This window comes from Macadamia integrifolia, chromosome 3, assembly GCF_013358625.1.
Source record: "Macadamia integrifolia cultivar HAES 741 chromosome 3, SCU_Mint_v3, whole genome shotgun sequence".
Lineage (NCBI taxonomy): Eukaryota > Viridiplantae > Streptophyta > Magnoliopsida > Proteales > Proteaceae > Macadamia > Macadamia integrifolia.
Window position 1 is genome coordinate 18,057,399 of NC_056559.1, and position 16,969 is coordinate 18,074,367.

General features: G+C 38.3%; 1 protein-coding gene across 2 annotated transcripts in view; it reads right to left on the minus strand.

Moving 5' to 3' along the window:
* Nucleotides 1–5,998, minus strand: part of LOC122074917 (pentatricopeptide repeat-containing protein At2g17670) — a 21,697-nt gene extending 15,699 nt beyond the window's left edge. The window contains exons 1-2 of one of the 2 annotated variants that reach the window (XM_042639916.1): nucleotides 5,915–5,998; nucleotides 4,457–5,884 (exon numbers count right to left, since the gene is read on the minus strand). In XM_042639916.1, coding sequence (XP_042495850.1) covers nucleotides 4,457–5,851 — 1,395 coding nt within the window. In that variant the 5' untranslated portion in view covers nucleotides 5,852–5,884; nucleotides 5,915–5,998. Of the gene's footprint in view, nucleotides 1–4,456 lie in introns of both variants that reach the window. The other variant, XM_042639915.1, reaches the window with a different exon arrangement.
* Nucleotides 5,999–16,969: the final 10,971 nt, after the last annotated feature.

The window sequence follows — 16,969 nt, forward strand, 5'->3', positions numbered from 1 at the left end:
GAAGGGAAGAAGATGATGGAAGGAAGAGGGGGAATGGGATCTTCGGCTCTGATACCAAGTTGATGGAGAACCTTAGGGAAGAAAGGGGAAATCAGAGTAGAGAGGGGGAAAGAGGGGAATCACACACTTCACTAGTGCACAAACTCAACACCTTCATTCAATAATTCAAAATCACTCCCCTTGTCCATCAGTTATAGTCAATATATAAGAAAGTAGAGACATAGAATGAGAAGCTTAACTGAAATGGAAATTAGCCTAAACTAGGGAACAACCAATAAAAGGAAACTAAAGCAAGAAAATAAATCCTACTCCTCCAGTCAAGTCTGGAAAGTAAAAACATGAAATAAAATACTAAGTAAACTACTAATTCTATTTCCAACCCTTGTTGGACCAAAACCCTGGGTTGGACCGGTTCTTCTTGGCTCTTGACTTCCAAAGCCGGTCATGCTGGTCCAACCAGGTAAAGGTAGCCGCATCTGCATCACCATTAGGAATTTTAGCCGAGTCATTTCCTGATTTATTTCACAAGCGTAATCCAAAAAATTTCTTTTGTGATGCTTGTGTTTTATCCAAGCAAACTAGATCTATTCATCCTATTTCTGATAATAGATGGTTAATTCCATTTGCAATGATCCATTCTGATGTGTGGGGACCATCCCGTCATGTCTCTATTACTGGACAACGATGGTTCGTGACATTAATTGACTGCTTTAGTCGTACTACTTGGGTGTATCTACTACGTCAGAAGAGCGATGTCTTTTCGTGTTTTAAACAGTTTCATAAGATGGTTCAGACTCAATTTGATGCTAAGGTTCAGATACTCCGGACTGACAATGGCACTGAGTACATTGATGGAGAATCTCATGTGTATTTAGCTGACTAGAGCCTTATACATTAAACAAGTTTTGTGGACACGGCTGCTCAGAATGGAGTTGCAGAGAGGAAGAATCGCCATCTATTGGAGATGGCTCGGTGCCTGATGTTTGAGACACATGCTCCACCACAATATTGGAGTGCTACAGTGTTATCTGCATCTAATTTGATAAATCGCCTGCCATCTCGGGTATTGGGAACTCGTTTTCCTGTTGAGGTCCTCACGGGTTCTATTTCCTTTGTTGTACCTCCCAAAGTGTTTGGATGTGTCGCCTTTGCAATAAATCATCAGCAACATGGGAAATTTGATCCTAAGGGTCTTCGCTGCATCTTTCTTGGGTACTCTCCCACTCAGAAGGGATACCGATGTTATCATCCTCCCACGAGGAAGTATTATCTGACCATGGATGTGGTGTTCCATGAATCCGCTATCTACTATCCTGCACCTCTTCAGGGGAAGTTCCCTAGAGTGAAAGATGTACCACTGATTACTCCATTGGAAGTGGACAACGTAGATGATGGGTACTTGGAAGGAGTCACAAGTCAGAAATAGCTAGAGCCTATTTCTACCCGGGGGGACCAGAGTCTATTTCCGCCAAGGGGAACCAACTATTCCAGCTAAGGGAGAACAGCTGACCAGATCCACTCAGGTGTTTGAGCGTCGTCGTCGTAAGCAACCCCATCCTACCATCACTGCACCAAGCCAATCGTATGCTCCAGAACCAAGTCCTAGTGCTGGTAAGTCCCTTCCTACTGATCCATCCCTTGATTTACCTATAGCTGTTCGTAAACCTCAACGGGAATGTACTAAACATCCTATTTCTAATGTTGTCTCTTATAAGCGTTTGTCTCCTTCTTTCTATTCCTCTATTTCCTCCTTGCCATATATTTCTATTCCTATAACTGGCATGAAACTCTTGCTGATCCAAAGTGGAAAGAAGCAATGCATGAGGAAATGAGGGCACTTGAGCAGAATAAAACATAGGAAGCTTGCTCAACTTCCATCAGGGAAGAAAAAAGTTAGCTGCAAATGGATCTTCACTGTGAAACAATCTGCAGATGGCTCTGTAGATAGCTATAAGGCTAGACTGGTTACAAGAGGGTTCACTCAGACATATGGCATAGATCATCAGGAAACTTTTGCACAAGTGGCCAAAATAAACACTGTGAGGGTCATCATATCATGTGCTGTCAACTGTGGCTGGGATCTACAACAACTCGATGCGAAGAATGCCTTTCTTCATGGTGAGTTGGAAGATTAGGTATATATATGGATGTGCCTAATGGTTTCTCCACTCAGCAAACTCAAGGCAAGGTGTGCAAGTTAAATCGGGCATTATACGAGTTGAATCAGTCCCCACGAGCTTGGTTTGGACGATTCCACAGGGCAATGATAGCCATAGGTTACAGATAGAGTAATGCTGATCATACTCTGTTCATCAAGAAGTCAAGGGAGCACATTACTATTCTTATAGTATATGTGGATGACATAGTGAATATTGGCAATGACATATGTGAGATTGCTCATCTCAAAGCTTACTTGGGAACTGAGTTCGAGATCAAGGACTTGCGTAAGTTTAGATATTTTTGGGTATTGAATTAGCCTATTTGCTCAAGGTATCTTTCTGTCTCAGGGAAAGTATACTCTTAACCTTCCCTCTGAAACAGGGTTAATTGGATGCAAGGCTGTTGATACTCCATTACAGCCTAATTCTCACCTTAAGGAGAGAGATGGAGAACCAGTGGACAAGGGCAACTATCAGAGGCTAGTCGGTTGTCTCATTTACCTATCTCATACTCACCCTGACATTGCATTTGCAGTTAGCCTAGTGAGCATTATATGCATGATCCACACTCCACTCACTTGGAGGCTGCATATCGCATCATGAGATACTTGAAGTTAGCACCTGGACTAGGTGTCTTATTCTCTCCTCATTACCATTTGCATGTGGTGGCATTCACTGATGCCGATTGGGCTGGACGTCTTGATGATCGGAGATCTACTTCTGGATATTGTACCATGGTAGGAGATAATCTTGTAACATGGCAAAGCAAGAAGCAAGCAGTGGTTGCGAGATCTAGTGCTAAAGATGAGTTTTGAGCCATGGCTCAAGGTATTTGTGAACTAATATGGCTTCAGCGTCTTCTTCAGGATTTGTGTCTATCAGTTTACAAATGCGAATATATTGTGACAATAAGTTCGCGATCAGCAAAGCTCACAATCTAGTTCAGCATGACCGCACGAAGCATGTAGAGATTGACTGTCACTTCATCAAATAGAAGTTGGAGCGGTGCATCATATGTATTCCATTTGTACCTTTTGAGGCTCAGTTAGCTGATATCTTTACTAAGAGTCTCAGTAGTAAGTTGTTTAGTCATATTGTTAGCAAGTTGGTCATGTTCAATATGTATGCACCAACTTAAGGGGGAGTGTTGTAAATTGTAATAATGGGTTTATGGGTATTCTAGAGTTCTACCAAACAGGTCCTTAAGTCCATTAGGGTTATGCTTTATGGTCATATAATATTCTCTAGAATATTACTGTTACATTCTCTAGAATATTACTTTCTCTCTATTATAAATAAAGAGGGCTAGTCTCTGTGAGACATAAGCTCAATTCCCCAATTCAACAGTACCAAATGGCATTTATTTATGATCCACAAATTATTATTGCAAATGATTTTTCATAAATAGGATTCACACTAAAATGTAAATATACCAACGAGAGCCTTGACCTCAGATTTTGGGGATTAGTTGTGTCAATCAAGGGTGAAATTCGACTTAAGTGGTGAGAGGATCTAACTTCCTGATTTGATTCTGGATTTTTTTTTTTTTTCAGATTTTAGTTACTCTCAAACTGACCATTAACTCTCTCTATCTTTTATGGGGTATCTATCCTCATTGTGTGTGATTGATTATTGAATTTTGACCTTCATCTGAGAAGGTCAAATTTTTAATGACTTTGAGTGATTTGGCTGTTATCTTGAGATCCAGTTATGAGATTGGGTCTAGTTTACTATTGCAGATCTGGTCTTGCATTAATAGTTCACACGTTTGACAAACAAGAGGATCACCAACAAAGAAAAGATACTAATTACTACAACAGTGAAATAGAACAAAAAGGGATCACCAACAAAGAAAAGATACTAATTACTACAACAGTGAAATAGAACAAAAAAGATCAGCTTCACAGTGATATGGAACAGCAAAAGACCTAAGCAGCAAGATAAAGTACACAAAGTTCAAAATCCACATTCTCAATCTTACATATTAGATAAGTTTGAAGGATGAAAATCAATGGTTTAAATATATGTGACCTTCAAAATAATAAAGGGTAGAGGGTGGAGGGTGGAGGGTGGAGGGTGGAGGGTGGAGGGTGGAGGGCAGTGGGGAACCCTAACCCATGCATTAGAATCAACTCACTACAGTCACAACAGTCTGCTCAAATCATGAGTCATTAAAATCAGACATATAATGAGGTGGATAAAAGAAAAGGCAGAGAAAACGCCCATAAATAAGAAAGGAGTTTGATGCAGCGTGGCATTTGGAAAACAAAGATATAATCCAGCCAAGAATAACATACTTGTCCCCTGGTTTTCTTTAGCCACTTAAGGGAACTCTCCAGTGCGGAGTATGCCGCAACATCTGTCAAGCTCTTACTCTCCACCGCATAATCAAAAACTCCATAAGCCTCTGCAATTCTGTCAGCCCTACACAATGCCCTCACAAACGTAGCATAAGAAGCTGTCTCCAGCTTCATCCCACTCGACTTCATCATCTCGTACAGCTCCACACCTTTATCCAAAAACCGCGATTTACCCAAACCATGAAGTAACGTATTATAAGTGCAAGAATTAGGACTGCAACCCTTCTGTTCCATCTCTTCCAATAGCTCGAGTGCTCCCAATGCGTCCCCTTTCCTACACATTCCGTTCATGAGAGACGTGTAGGTAATTGCATCAGGGAAATGCCCCATTTCTGCCATTACACGGAGAAATTTTCGAGATTCGTTCACTCTGCCAGCCTTGGACAATCCATAAATCAAGGTATTATATGTGACAAGATCAGGTTCGACCCCATCCTCCATCATCTTCTTATAAACCCCAATCACCTCACTTCCGCTATCCAATATACAGTAACCTTTCATAATGGTGTTATAAAGGAAACAATCGGGCTTAAACCCAGACTCACGCAGGACTCCAAGCAGCCGAGTAGCCTCGCGAAGATTCTTACTTCTACAAACTGAATCAATCAAGATAGTGTAAGTGACAAGGTCAGGCTTCAAGTTGACCGAATTCTGCAAATCTTCGATGAGAGAGTAAACGCTACTTAAAACCCTGGTCTTGGAGAGATGCCGAATGAAGAAATTGTAGGTGAAGGAATCGGGTGGAGAGTGTTTGAGCGAGAATTCCTTGACCATTTCGACAGCGAGGTCTTCGCGACCGACAGAGCAGAGAGAACGAACAACGAGGTCGACTGAGCTCTGGTCGGGAGGAAAGCCGTCGTGGGTCATGAGATCGAGGGTTTTGCGGAGAGAGGAGAGGTTAGAATCGGAGGGAGACTTGCAAGAATGGGAGAGAAGGATGTGGTAGGTGTAGCGATTAGGGATGAAAGAGGGGTGGGTTTTGGTCATGTAGTCCAGGAAGGAGAGGGAATCTTGAGGGGTGGAAGAAACCAAGGAGAAGGACTGGAGGAGTGCATTGTGAAAACGGGGATCGAGTTGCTGCGCAGGGGAAGTGGAGAGGATGGAATTGAAGGTCTTCTTAGCGTCGGAGAGACTTGGGGATTTGAATGCCATCATGGAATTGGAATCAGGGGTCCTATCGGTTTTGGGTTGTTTCTTTTTGGAGGGGGGTTTCTTAGAGGAGGAGGGAACATGGCGGGGCAGAGGAACAGACGGAGTCGGAGAGGAGGTTGGGTTTTTCAGGAGGCCGGTAACGGGAAATGAAGTACGGAGTGATGGAGAGATCTTTCCCATTGCCTCTACTTCTTCCTTTCTGCTGCTGCTGCTGCTGCTGCTGCTGCTGCTGCTGCTGCTTCTTCTTCTTCTGCTACCACCGCGCAGTAACAGGAGGTTTAAGTCTTTAAGGTGGCTTCTGGCTCTCGAGGCTTGAGGTAATTTATACTTTTCTAATGTTTGCTTGATTTTCATTAAGAAATTAATTATAATTACATAGCTCTCCCGTGGGCTCGTTTGTAGCAGGCTACAAGGCAGCGTTAGACACGCAGCCTAAGGTGTCTTCAAACCTTGGATCTGCATTACAAGCCCTATCGGTGATAGAGGATCCTATTGGCTTGACTATTGCCTCCTCCTGAGTTATGAGAAATTACACCCACTCCTGTTAGTTGTGAGATGTAAAATGCTATTCTACCCTTGTTCATCTTCAATTTGAATATTCTAAAATAAAACTTATATTTCAAATGGGAGCCGTTGGGAATCAGAGTTATCCAAATCAATCTCCGGTGAAGGAATCTCCTATGAAGGTGAAGCCTAAAGCTATGTTTGATAGAAAAGGAAAGAAAATAGTACAACAAACATAATAAAACAAAAATCATAATTATACAATGAATTTTTTATGTGTCTATCTCTCTCCTCAAATTTAATTTTTTTTTCTTAGCTTCCAAACATAGCCTAAGAGAGAAATTATCAGCGGAAATAGTCTTGCAACTCTAGCAAAGGTTAGTCTCTCAGTGTTTTATATTCCCTCACTCTCGTCGCTCTTAGATTATGTGAAACTAGGGCCAGAGCTCCTTTTCTCCTTCATTTCTATGAAATTAGGGCACAATCTCATGTCCCTGCTATCCTTTCACTTGGATTCTGTGAAATTAGGGCTTAATCTAATCTCCCTTTCATTAAATACTTCAATTACAGAAGGATGTATGTGATTGAGAGGTCTATTTGGTAACCTCTTCAGAGATGGAGGTTGAACCCCACCATTCTCATACCAAAAAAAAAAAAAAAGCATGCCATTTGGACCATCCTCTCTCAACTCAGCCAAATCCTAAGGATGTATGTGATTGAGAGGTCTACCTGGTAACCTCTCCAGAGGTGGAGGCTGAACCACACCACTCTCATTTAAAAAAAAAAAAAAAAAAAAAAAGGCCATTTGGACCATCTCTCTCAACTCGACCAAATACCGACATTGGTGGATCATCACACCATATGCTACCATATATCTCTTTATAGTGTACTATAAATCACAATGGGCTTCAAGGGTGTCCCATCTCGAATGAGATAGTTGTTGTTGCATGTTTACAAGACATCCCAATACCATCCCATACTCTACAACCACATATTTGATCTCAATTTCATCTGCACTTGTAGAAAAAGCCTTGCATTGCCTTGATTCTTGCTAGACCTTGTTTAATTTCCTCATAAACCTTGGAGGGATTGTACCCACATAGGTGCACTCATTTTATACATTTTATATATTCTATCCATTAGTTTCAAGGTGAGAATGGGCTTCCTCCTTAAGGGTGCTATCTTTTAGTTAAAGAGTTTAGTCATGTTGTTCGTGATATGATCACTTTTTTCTCTAACATTGAAGGCATGCTTAGCTCACAAGCTAGGGGGTGGGGGTCTTTCATCAATCACTAGTAGGCTTCATTGTCAAGCTCTTTAATGACACTAATATCCTTTTCAAAATGGACAACATTAGAGGCTCTTGAGGCTGACAAAAAAATGATTTCTTTTCTTAAAATTCGGATAGAGATAGCTATTGTAATACCTATGGTGAGCATTTGGGAAGATTGCAGTAATAGCATCTAGCAGTCCCTATACAATATATACATACAACATTTAAGTCAGTCATATAGTAGTACTTTCTTTACAAAAAAGAATATAAGCTTATATGAACTTAACTAAACTTAAAAAACATACCATATATTTGTTTGAGATAAAAGTCAAGGACAAATCATCAGTAGCCGTGAGAAGAGTCTTATATAAATTTTAAAGAAAAAACATCCAACTTTCTTTACCTCCAATCTCCACTACACCATATGCAATAGGGAACAAGGCATTATTTCTGTTAACATATATAGATGCCAACAAAACTCCATCAAATTTTCCCTTAAGGTGGCAACCATCAAAACCTATGAATGATCTATATCCACTCAAGAAACATTTCTTGTATGGATGAAAACAAATAAGCATTTTCTTAAATACTGGATTTATTGACATATCTTCCCTCTCATAATATTGGAGTTCAAACATACCCCTAGGATTCTTCTCCACAACCAACTCACCATATTTAGGTAATCGTGCATGACTTTGCATGGCTACCTTAACTCATATCTTAGGCAATCTTACTTACCCTTTTCAACTTTATGTAAGGAAATTGAATTTTACAATTCTTATTCAAAAAACAAACATGGACTCCGCCTTCATTTCTAGATCAGCCTTAAGCTGGAGAAAGTTTCTCTGCTATCCATATGGACATAACATTTTTATTTTTCATAAATTTGAGACGTGTGTAGTTGATGATATTACTTTATCATATAAGTCACACCGTCTTTAACAGGTGAGGTCTGGATTCTCCAAATACAACCCTTTGATACACATACAACAATCACTAAAATTTTCTCATTTTTAACTCTCAAAACCCTCATGAAATATAACCTTTTAAAGGGTAGCTATGAACTAGTTCACATCACAATATACAAACTTTTTCTCCAATTTTACTTTCCTACCTCATTAGGAGAAGCTTGTTGGGAATCACGTTTATAGAACTCTTCAGAATCATAATCAGATAAATCATCCTGGCTCTCATCCTCGACCCTATCACCATCCCTATTCCCATCATTCTCCCTTTCTATATCAGCTTCATTACCTTGATTTGGCTCTCTTTCACTTTCCTCATCCCAATCATCATCACTTAGATGTGTCCATTCTTCATTGCTACTGGATGACTCGAAGGTATGGAAAAATTCATCCGAACATGCAATACTCTTGCCAGCTTCCCTGAAAACCTAAGAGGTATCTTTCAATCCACTACTTCTACTAGTAGCTCTTACTATGGTAGTAGCAATACTCCACATTGTAGTAGTCTGATTGTTCTAAACAATACCATCAATTGTGGAACCAACTTCTAGAGGTTGTTCAGTTTTCATACTTGTTTCATTTCTATATAAAAAATAGTATTGTGGAACCTGTTGATTGTATAAATTTTAGTGTCAAGTATTGCTATATTCAAGAGCATATACACACAATTTTTTGACTGACCTCCATCTCATCCAAACCAAACAACTGAAAGACACTATTACCACCAGTCACCTCCATATCCCCTTGGCTTGGGAGTTCACATTGACTTTGAATGTGATATTATGGCCTATAGGGACATGGTTGATGATTGGATTATAGATGTCAAAACCCATGTCCAAGTAGCCATACTTGCCTGGGTCAACAAATTTTTCTCCTACTTCTAACACCAATGGTATTCAATAGCACACCTCACACTTATTGCTAGATAATTGAAAAAACCCATAATGATTGGAGGAAAAATATAAGAAAGACAAAAATTTAGAAATATGAAAACAACTTAAATGAAGTATTGCAAGTTAAAGCATACTGAAGTGAAGTACATTAAGTTCCACCATTGAAATCTTTCATAACCATAGAAGGAGTAGGATCAGACAAAACCATAAGGTCCAATGGGGGACACAACTTAAACAATTGGGTATATATATATATATATATCCCTTTTCATCACTTAGATTAAGTAGCCTATTGTTACCTTCAATTTTGTAACTTTTGGTGTAAATTCCCGTTATTCAAAAACATAATTTCAAAGCATATTCCAATATACATATATATATTTTTTATTTTTTTTTTCTTCTCATCACTTATATTAATAAAATTCACTCAAGGCATACATACCACACAAAGCTCTCTCCACACTCTATGGGAGTAAATGTCAAACAAGTTATCAAAGCTCTATTCTAATCTCTAGGTTTTTTGGGTAGGCTTTATTTCAAGACCTAAGTTAGAATCTTTGATGTACTTCAATGAAAAATAGGTAGCTTCTGTAAGGATGATACTATGAAAGATCTTTGCCAGTACTGTTGCACCTTTCTCAGGTCATTGGTTTTGTAGGGTCATCAAAGTTCTTCAGCACAATCCCAAACAACTTAATTTTTTTGTACAGGGATTGTGTTCAGGAAGGTTCGACTCAACTCATGAAGCTTCATAGGTATATTTCTTGCTTGCAGATTGTTGGAGTGGGGAGTTTATTGCCCACAAGTTAGCAAAGAGGAGAGGTTGTTACACGCAGGTCACTGGAGATGAGAAGTTCAGAAGAAGGAGATGAGCTTCTAATGATGAAAGGGAAGTGATTAGTTCTCTTGTTTTAATGAAAGGGTAAAAATGTAAACTCACATTTACTATATGTCATGCTTACTGACATCATCACTTAAATATCACACACTAACATATTAGGTTGGTTGTAAGACTTATGAGAATGTAAGGGAGGTTCAAATCAAGTTTCGAATTGTAGGGGGTGGCTTGCAATCGGACCATAGTCTAGGGGAGGGCCATATAATTCAAACATGTGAAATGATAGCTAGGCTTTGGCTTACCATTACCATTAAAAAAAATGTATTATACTAAAAAGACAAAACTAAGGGTATAACTTTCTTTTCACATCCTCAGTTACAACATTTTCCCAACTGGTGCATCTTGGGTTTGGAGGAAAGTTCTAATATATAAACATCTTGTTTATAATGTCATTCATTCAAGTATTGTTGATGGATATGATACTTATATGTGGCTTGATCATCCTAATTATATTCTCACATATATGAAGATCGACTAAGATATGATGTTGGTAAAGAACGTAATTCCTTTCACATACAATAATAGGATCTTGCCATACGTTCATAGAATGACAAATTAAATCATCAGGGATCGATGCATACCGTTCACCATCGATTGTGAAGAATTGACTACCATCATATTCTTCACGTATCTTTATTCCTGCAACCCTAAGCACGAACACAATGGATTCTCTAGGTTTCTCCCACTAGCTCCCTTTAATGCTCTCTTGGTGATAGCTCTAATAATGAGAGTAACTTTAGGGTAGAACGAGGACCTAGACCCCTGTTTTATAGAGTTTGTGCACCCTCCCATCAAGGTATGCCAAATAGGGAAGAACTGTTTTCCCTAATTAGACTAGGAGTGGGTTTCCTATTTGGAACCCAATACTAAGAGATTGTTATTGGTCAATTTTCTAATTTGTCTATGGGACAATCATAGGGAATATTTAGAGAATATTTCTATAGTTGGATCTGATAGGATGGCCAAAGCCTCCTCCATTATCCAAGATGGTATTTGGTGCACATGGCCTAGTACTTCCAATAATTTAATTAAGGTTTGGTTAATCTCCCTTCTCCTGAGTTGCGACCAAGAGGGAGAGGTGTTTTAGTTTTGGCTTTTAAATTCTTTGAAAAAATTCACCTTAGCCTCTGCTTAGAATTTCATTAGATCAAGATCTCAAAAATCCCCCTGGCACAAGATTGTCTGGTTCAAAATATTTCGAGGCATAGTTTTACTTTTTAGCATGGTTTGACTCTATCTCTTCTTATCCAGGAGTTCTTCCTATAGAGAAATCTTTCTATTGTTAATTATTTTCTCTTTTGGAACTCTTAAGTTATTTTCTCTTTTGGAACTCTCAAGAAAATGTGAACTACCTATTATTTTCTTGTCCGTTTTTAGATCTATTTGGAAAGAAATCCTTAGTAATTGTTGGCCTCATCAAATAAATATCCTTCTGTAGACATCACATTTTATTACTCTTGGAAGGGCTAAGCAATGATGAGTCAAAAACCCCCTAAGATGTGAAGTGATCTTGTATTTATGATCAAGATCTCTTCTTTGACATAGGTAGTGTATTCTTGCTTATATACCAGCATGGGATGGTTAACTAATTGAGCAAACATGTTTTTAAAATTGGCAAATGGCTTTGATAGACTTAGAATTAACCAAGACCACCCAAGAATCATAGGCCTGTCCTAAGGAGTAAAAACCCAATTGGACCAAACCCATTAAGTCAACCCAAGCCATACTTACATAACTCAGGCCGACACTTGATGCATTTGATCCGACGTCATTTGCATCTAGGCCCACATCAGCCTAATCCCAATAAGATCGTTAGAATGCATTTTCTGCTGGCTCTACGATTTTGTATGGATTTAGAGATTTCAGTCAAATATCATACTTACTGCCCAAGGAATGTGTCTAGATAAATTCTAAGCTTAGGACACCTAGAAGATTTTGGAAAATTCATGTGAAAAACGTGAATGTTTAACCTCAGAAAATATTTTCTTCTCCTAAATAGACACCAAATCTTTTTCCAACAAAGAAAGAAGATCACCTCACACATAGAAGCATTCCATACATACTTAGTTGACTAAGAGGTTTTTAAAATATAAGTACCAAACCCCTCCCATGTTTTGGGAGATCCTGCATAGTACAAGCCGTTATAATTATCGAGATTCGCATACTAGAATCATGTCTTGAAGCTGTTTTGTTGTACATCGCATTAGTTCTAGTTTTCATTAGAGATTTCCTAAGCCCTTGCCTTCCAATTATCAAGAACCCTTCACCAAACTTGTAGAAGGGTAAGTTTTTTATTTTACAGTTTTTTATTTTGAGTTTTTTGCATCAAGGTATCGCACTTTTACTGAGCCCTATTCATTGCTGTCACAATAGGGCAATAATGAAGTGCAATTAGTTACATGGACTTTCGTACCTTATTTTTCAAACATTCATTCTTAAAAGTTGTATATTAGTACCTCATCTATATACTGTAAAATATTTATATATTATTATTTTCCCAAATTTATTCCCTTATTGGTCTATCCTCAACCTGAGATTTTCAAATCATGGATTTTCACACTATTGGCTATCTAAATGTGTTTCTCCTAGTATTTTAACAAACATTTTTTTTCATACTTCTAGGCTTAGATGTCCTATTTTTAACCTTTTTTTTTTTTGGATTTTTAAAATTTTTATTCTATCCTTGCCAAAGTTTTTCTCGTAGCTAGTTCTCCTTTTCCAACATGTTTTGCATTCTTTTCTCTTATTCAATACTAGGTATCTGTATTTAACTTATTTTACAGAACTGTTGCATTGCTTGTGTGTATATAATATGCATGATGATTATATTCTATGATCCATGTAGCTGACCTCATTAAGTTGGGATAAGGCTTAGTTTTTTGTTGTTGATGATTGTTTTACATGATCCTAATCGTCTATTATGCCATGATAGCAGGGATGGTCTTACTACATTCTATGAGATGAATGATACTGTTAGATTTTGGGTTGATTTCTATACCCTTTAGTATGTCTGTTTTATATTCTATATATTAAAGATGCAGCAAAACTGGATAAAGGTATGTAGATTTGTCCCTTGTTCTTTATTTTGACATCCACCAACATGTTGGATGCTAGATTTTAGGTCTTGCTATGTCCATTCTCTGATATATCAGCATGTCTGCTTTACATTCAGTATACTAACCACATAGAGCAACTGGATACGAATATGTAGATTTGATCATTTTCTCTTTTACGTGTTTAGGTCATGTTTTCCCTTCTATTGTGTGTGATATCAATGTATATATGCTTAATCCTAGTCAGTCCATTCAATTATAATATGTGTTTACCTAGGGTTGATGCATAGTTTCTCTTAGTTATAGGTTCTAGATTCTGATCTATATGGAGACTTCTGGTCAATAGAGACTGTCGGATTCATACCACTCTTTTCACAAGGAGAAAACTACGAAACTTTGCTGGTCCTCACACGTTACCTTTCAAAGAGAATGGAGGTGGATTTAAAAAAAAAAAAATAGTGCTAAGTCTATTTCTGATTATATTTGCAAGCTTGCTTTTTAATTTTATAATCATCATATTTGTGGAAAATAAGTAAAACATAATGGATCTCCTCATCGCATATTATTGAACAAATATATAAATCCATTTCTTTTGAGATTAGAAATAAATTCTACCCATTCGTTTTGCGAGCTCATGTACTTTAAGAAATAGGAATCTTGTCATTTGTCCCTATATACTTCTTTTTTATGTTCAATACCTTCCACTAATGTTTCTATCCATCTTTATTATTATTATTTTATTTATTTATCCCTCTCCTTATTGATGTTTCTGTTGGGTCCCGATTGACACTGAGAGGGGGGTGAATCAATGTGCCAAATATTTTTTCATTTTTCAGCTGTATCCCTGATGTGGCAACCACTATTTATACTTCAATAGCACAGTCTACTAATGCTGCCCAGAGCTGCTATGTATACTACTGACCATTATTACTGTTGCACGGAACTTACTCATATAACCTGTATTGCTGCCCAGAGCTGTCTCATAAACCTCACACGGTAATCACTGTCATATACATATACAGTTATATGCACATCCACACTGCACCACCAAGTGGTCAGGTCTACCAGATGTATACACCCATTCTATAGCCAAGCACTCCAATCCACAATACAAATACGAGCATACACATCTACAACACAAGAAATACGTGTTTCGGCTAGTTGCCTACATGCACGGAGTAATGTCCATTATCAGGCTCAGCATTTACTCAATACTAATTATGACTGCACCCACAACCAAGGAAACACATTACCAGTTTCCACCAATGACATACAATGGTTAGGTCTTCACCCTGGTTTTCTCAGAATGATTTGAGAAGCCGCACCCGCGGTAAATAGGTTTAGGTAATTGTAACTACTGAGGAACACATAACCCCTATGTCCAGCACCCACTGAACACCAATAAAAAATAAAGTTGGGCTTATAATAATGCCCTATAGTGAAGCACTCATACATGTAAATTTCCTCCAAATAGACTACAATTATCACTTAGGCATTTTATTAAATATCTTACCTACAATGATTTATAATAATAGAAATTTGGCAAAAGTGAGGTTATCTTGGCAAGAAGTAACCGTCGGAGATGTAATAATGTCAATCTCCACTTGATGCGGACCACAACAACGTTGTTTCGATGCTGCCAATGCTTCAACTCCGGTTGGCACTTGGGTTTCTTGAAGCAACTCACATGAACCAAATTCTAGGTTATTCTTATTCTTCTTTCTTTTCTCATTGTCTTTACTTTCATGGAGTAACAATGGCATTCACATTCATACACACACTCTTCTCTCTCTCTCTCTCTCTCTCTCTCTCTCTCTCTCTCTCTACTTCTCCTCTTCTAGTCTTCCTTGCAAATAAAGCTTTAATGGAAAAATAGTATTCTCAATAAGAACCATCAAACTCCATTAATTGGATTTGAGAAAATCTTTCTTGATAGGCATTCAAGACACACACAAAGAGAGTGAAAAACTTCTTCTTCTTCTTCTCTATTTCCCTCTTCTTCTCTTCTCTTCTCTTCCATTTTCTTTTTCTTTCTCTTGGCAACAACCAATAGAGCTTGCTACCTTGGTTTCCAGCAACTTCCTAAGCCTTTAATGGGGGTTGTGGATCAAGTACAAGAGATTATAGGTTTTGCATTCAAAGCCTAAGCCTTCTTTGAGCTTCAACTCAAATATTCGGCCACCTCTACAACTCTCCTCTTCTTTTTCTTCCCTTAGGCATGTAGAGCTCAGAGATATGAAGAATCTTGAACTTGAATGACCCAAATCAGAGTTAGGATGATGGAGATATAACCCTTTGAAGTTGAGCTAACTAGAAAGCTAAAAATGAAATCTTCAGAGGAGCGGCGTAGGCTACACTGGTGGCACGCGCAACGGGAGAGCAAATTTGGCCGTAGATCTCATCAAAGAGCATTTAATAATCTGAGTAGTCAGATTCCGATAACGGATAATGAACATGAACTGTAGATCTAGGATCAGATGATGTCATTAGTCAACGCTTATGTCAGCGGTCAGAAGCGTTGTCGACATCCTATTAGTTCGATCGGTGTGATTCACGGTGGATTGTCGGCTACTTCTCATAAATTAAATGTGGATTTTTAGCCCTTGGATTGAGATCTTTAGATCAAGTTTAAATCAGATCCCATGAGATCATTGGAAACAACATCTTTCAATGCCACTTTTTGAATGTGCATAACATCGTAGTAACTTGATCCTGTGAAGCGCCGGCATATGGTTCTTGATAAATCTGACCAATGGAAAACCTCACACTAGCATATTAAGCATCCGATCCAGCGCTAAATCTTGAGCACTCTTAGATGAGAATCAAGCCTACGTGGCTTACTCTGAGCTGTCTATTAAGGATCTTACTAATTCTTTTAAATAGCAGTTAAGCCACTGCTCCAATAAACTTCAATGCCAGAAACCTCTTATCAACTCAGACCGTTAAGGTATTAAAATTTCCCAAAGGCCCTTGAAATTTCAAAAATAAATTCTGGAAAATCCATCCATCATCGAGAGCAGTCTGTTGATTTTTTGTTCGGATTTTCAAACCGGCTTTACGGAAATACATATAAATTTTTCATATGATATCCGATCAATATGAAACAAAGTGCATTGGAACCGTGACTGGACTCTCGGCAACTTTCCAGAAGAACCGATCATCTGACTCAACCATGTAAAATGATCAAAATGCCCCTAGACGTTTTCAATGACCCATCTTTCTCATACGGAATCAGAATGTGATGAAATCAGAACCGTTGGAAAGATATGATTTTTTTCATATTGTTACATGGAGAACACTTCTTTAAAAAAATTCATCTTCAATGTCGAAATTACCCTCAAATGCCAAAAATGCCGTAACTTATTCATACGGTATCGGAATGCGACGAAATCAAATGCATTGGACTAAATAAATTACAATATACCTTTTTCATGAAGAAATAGTCTTCCAAAAATGTAATTTTTACCACAAAAAATGCCCCTGAGCGTAAATAGGCTAATTTTACCAGTTTTGACCCAAAAACCCGCACCACATACTAAGGATGTATCAAACTATTCCATGCATACCAAGCGGCTTTGTTATCTCATCGGTGACACTGGACACTGTCATGTCATCATTTTCATCCATGTCACCCAAATTGACCACATCATCGTCGCCACATGGCCGGGTTGCCAACAAGGACAACCATAAAACAACAGTTTCTACCCTCCCC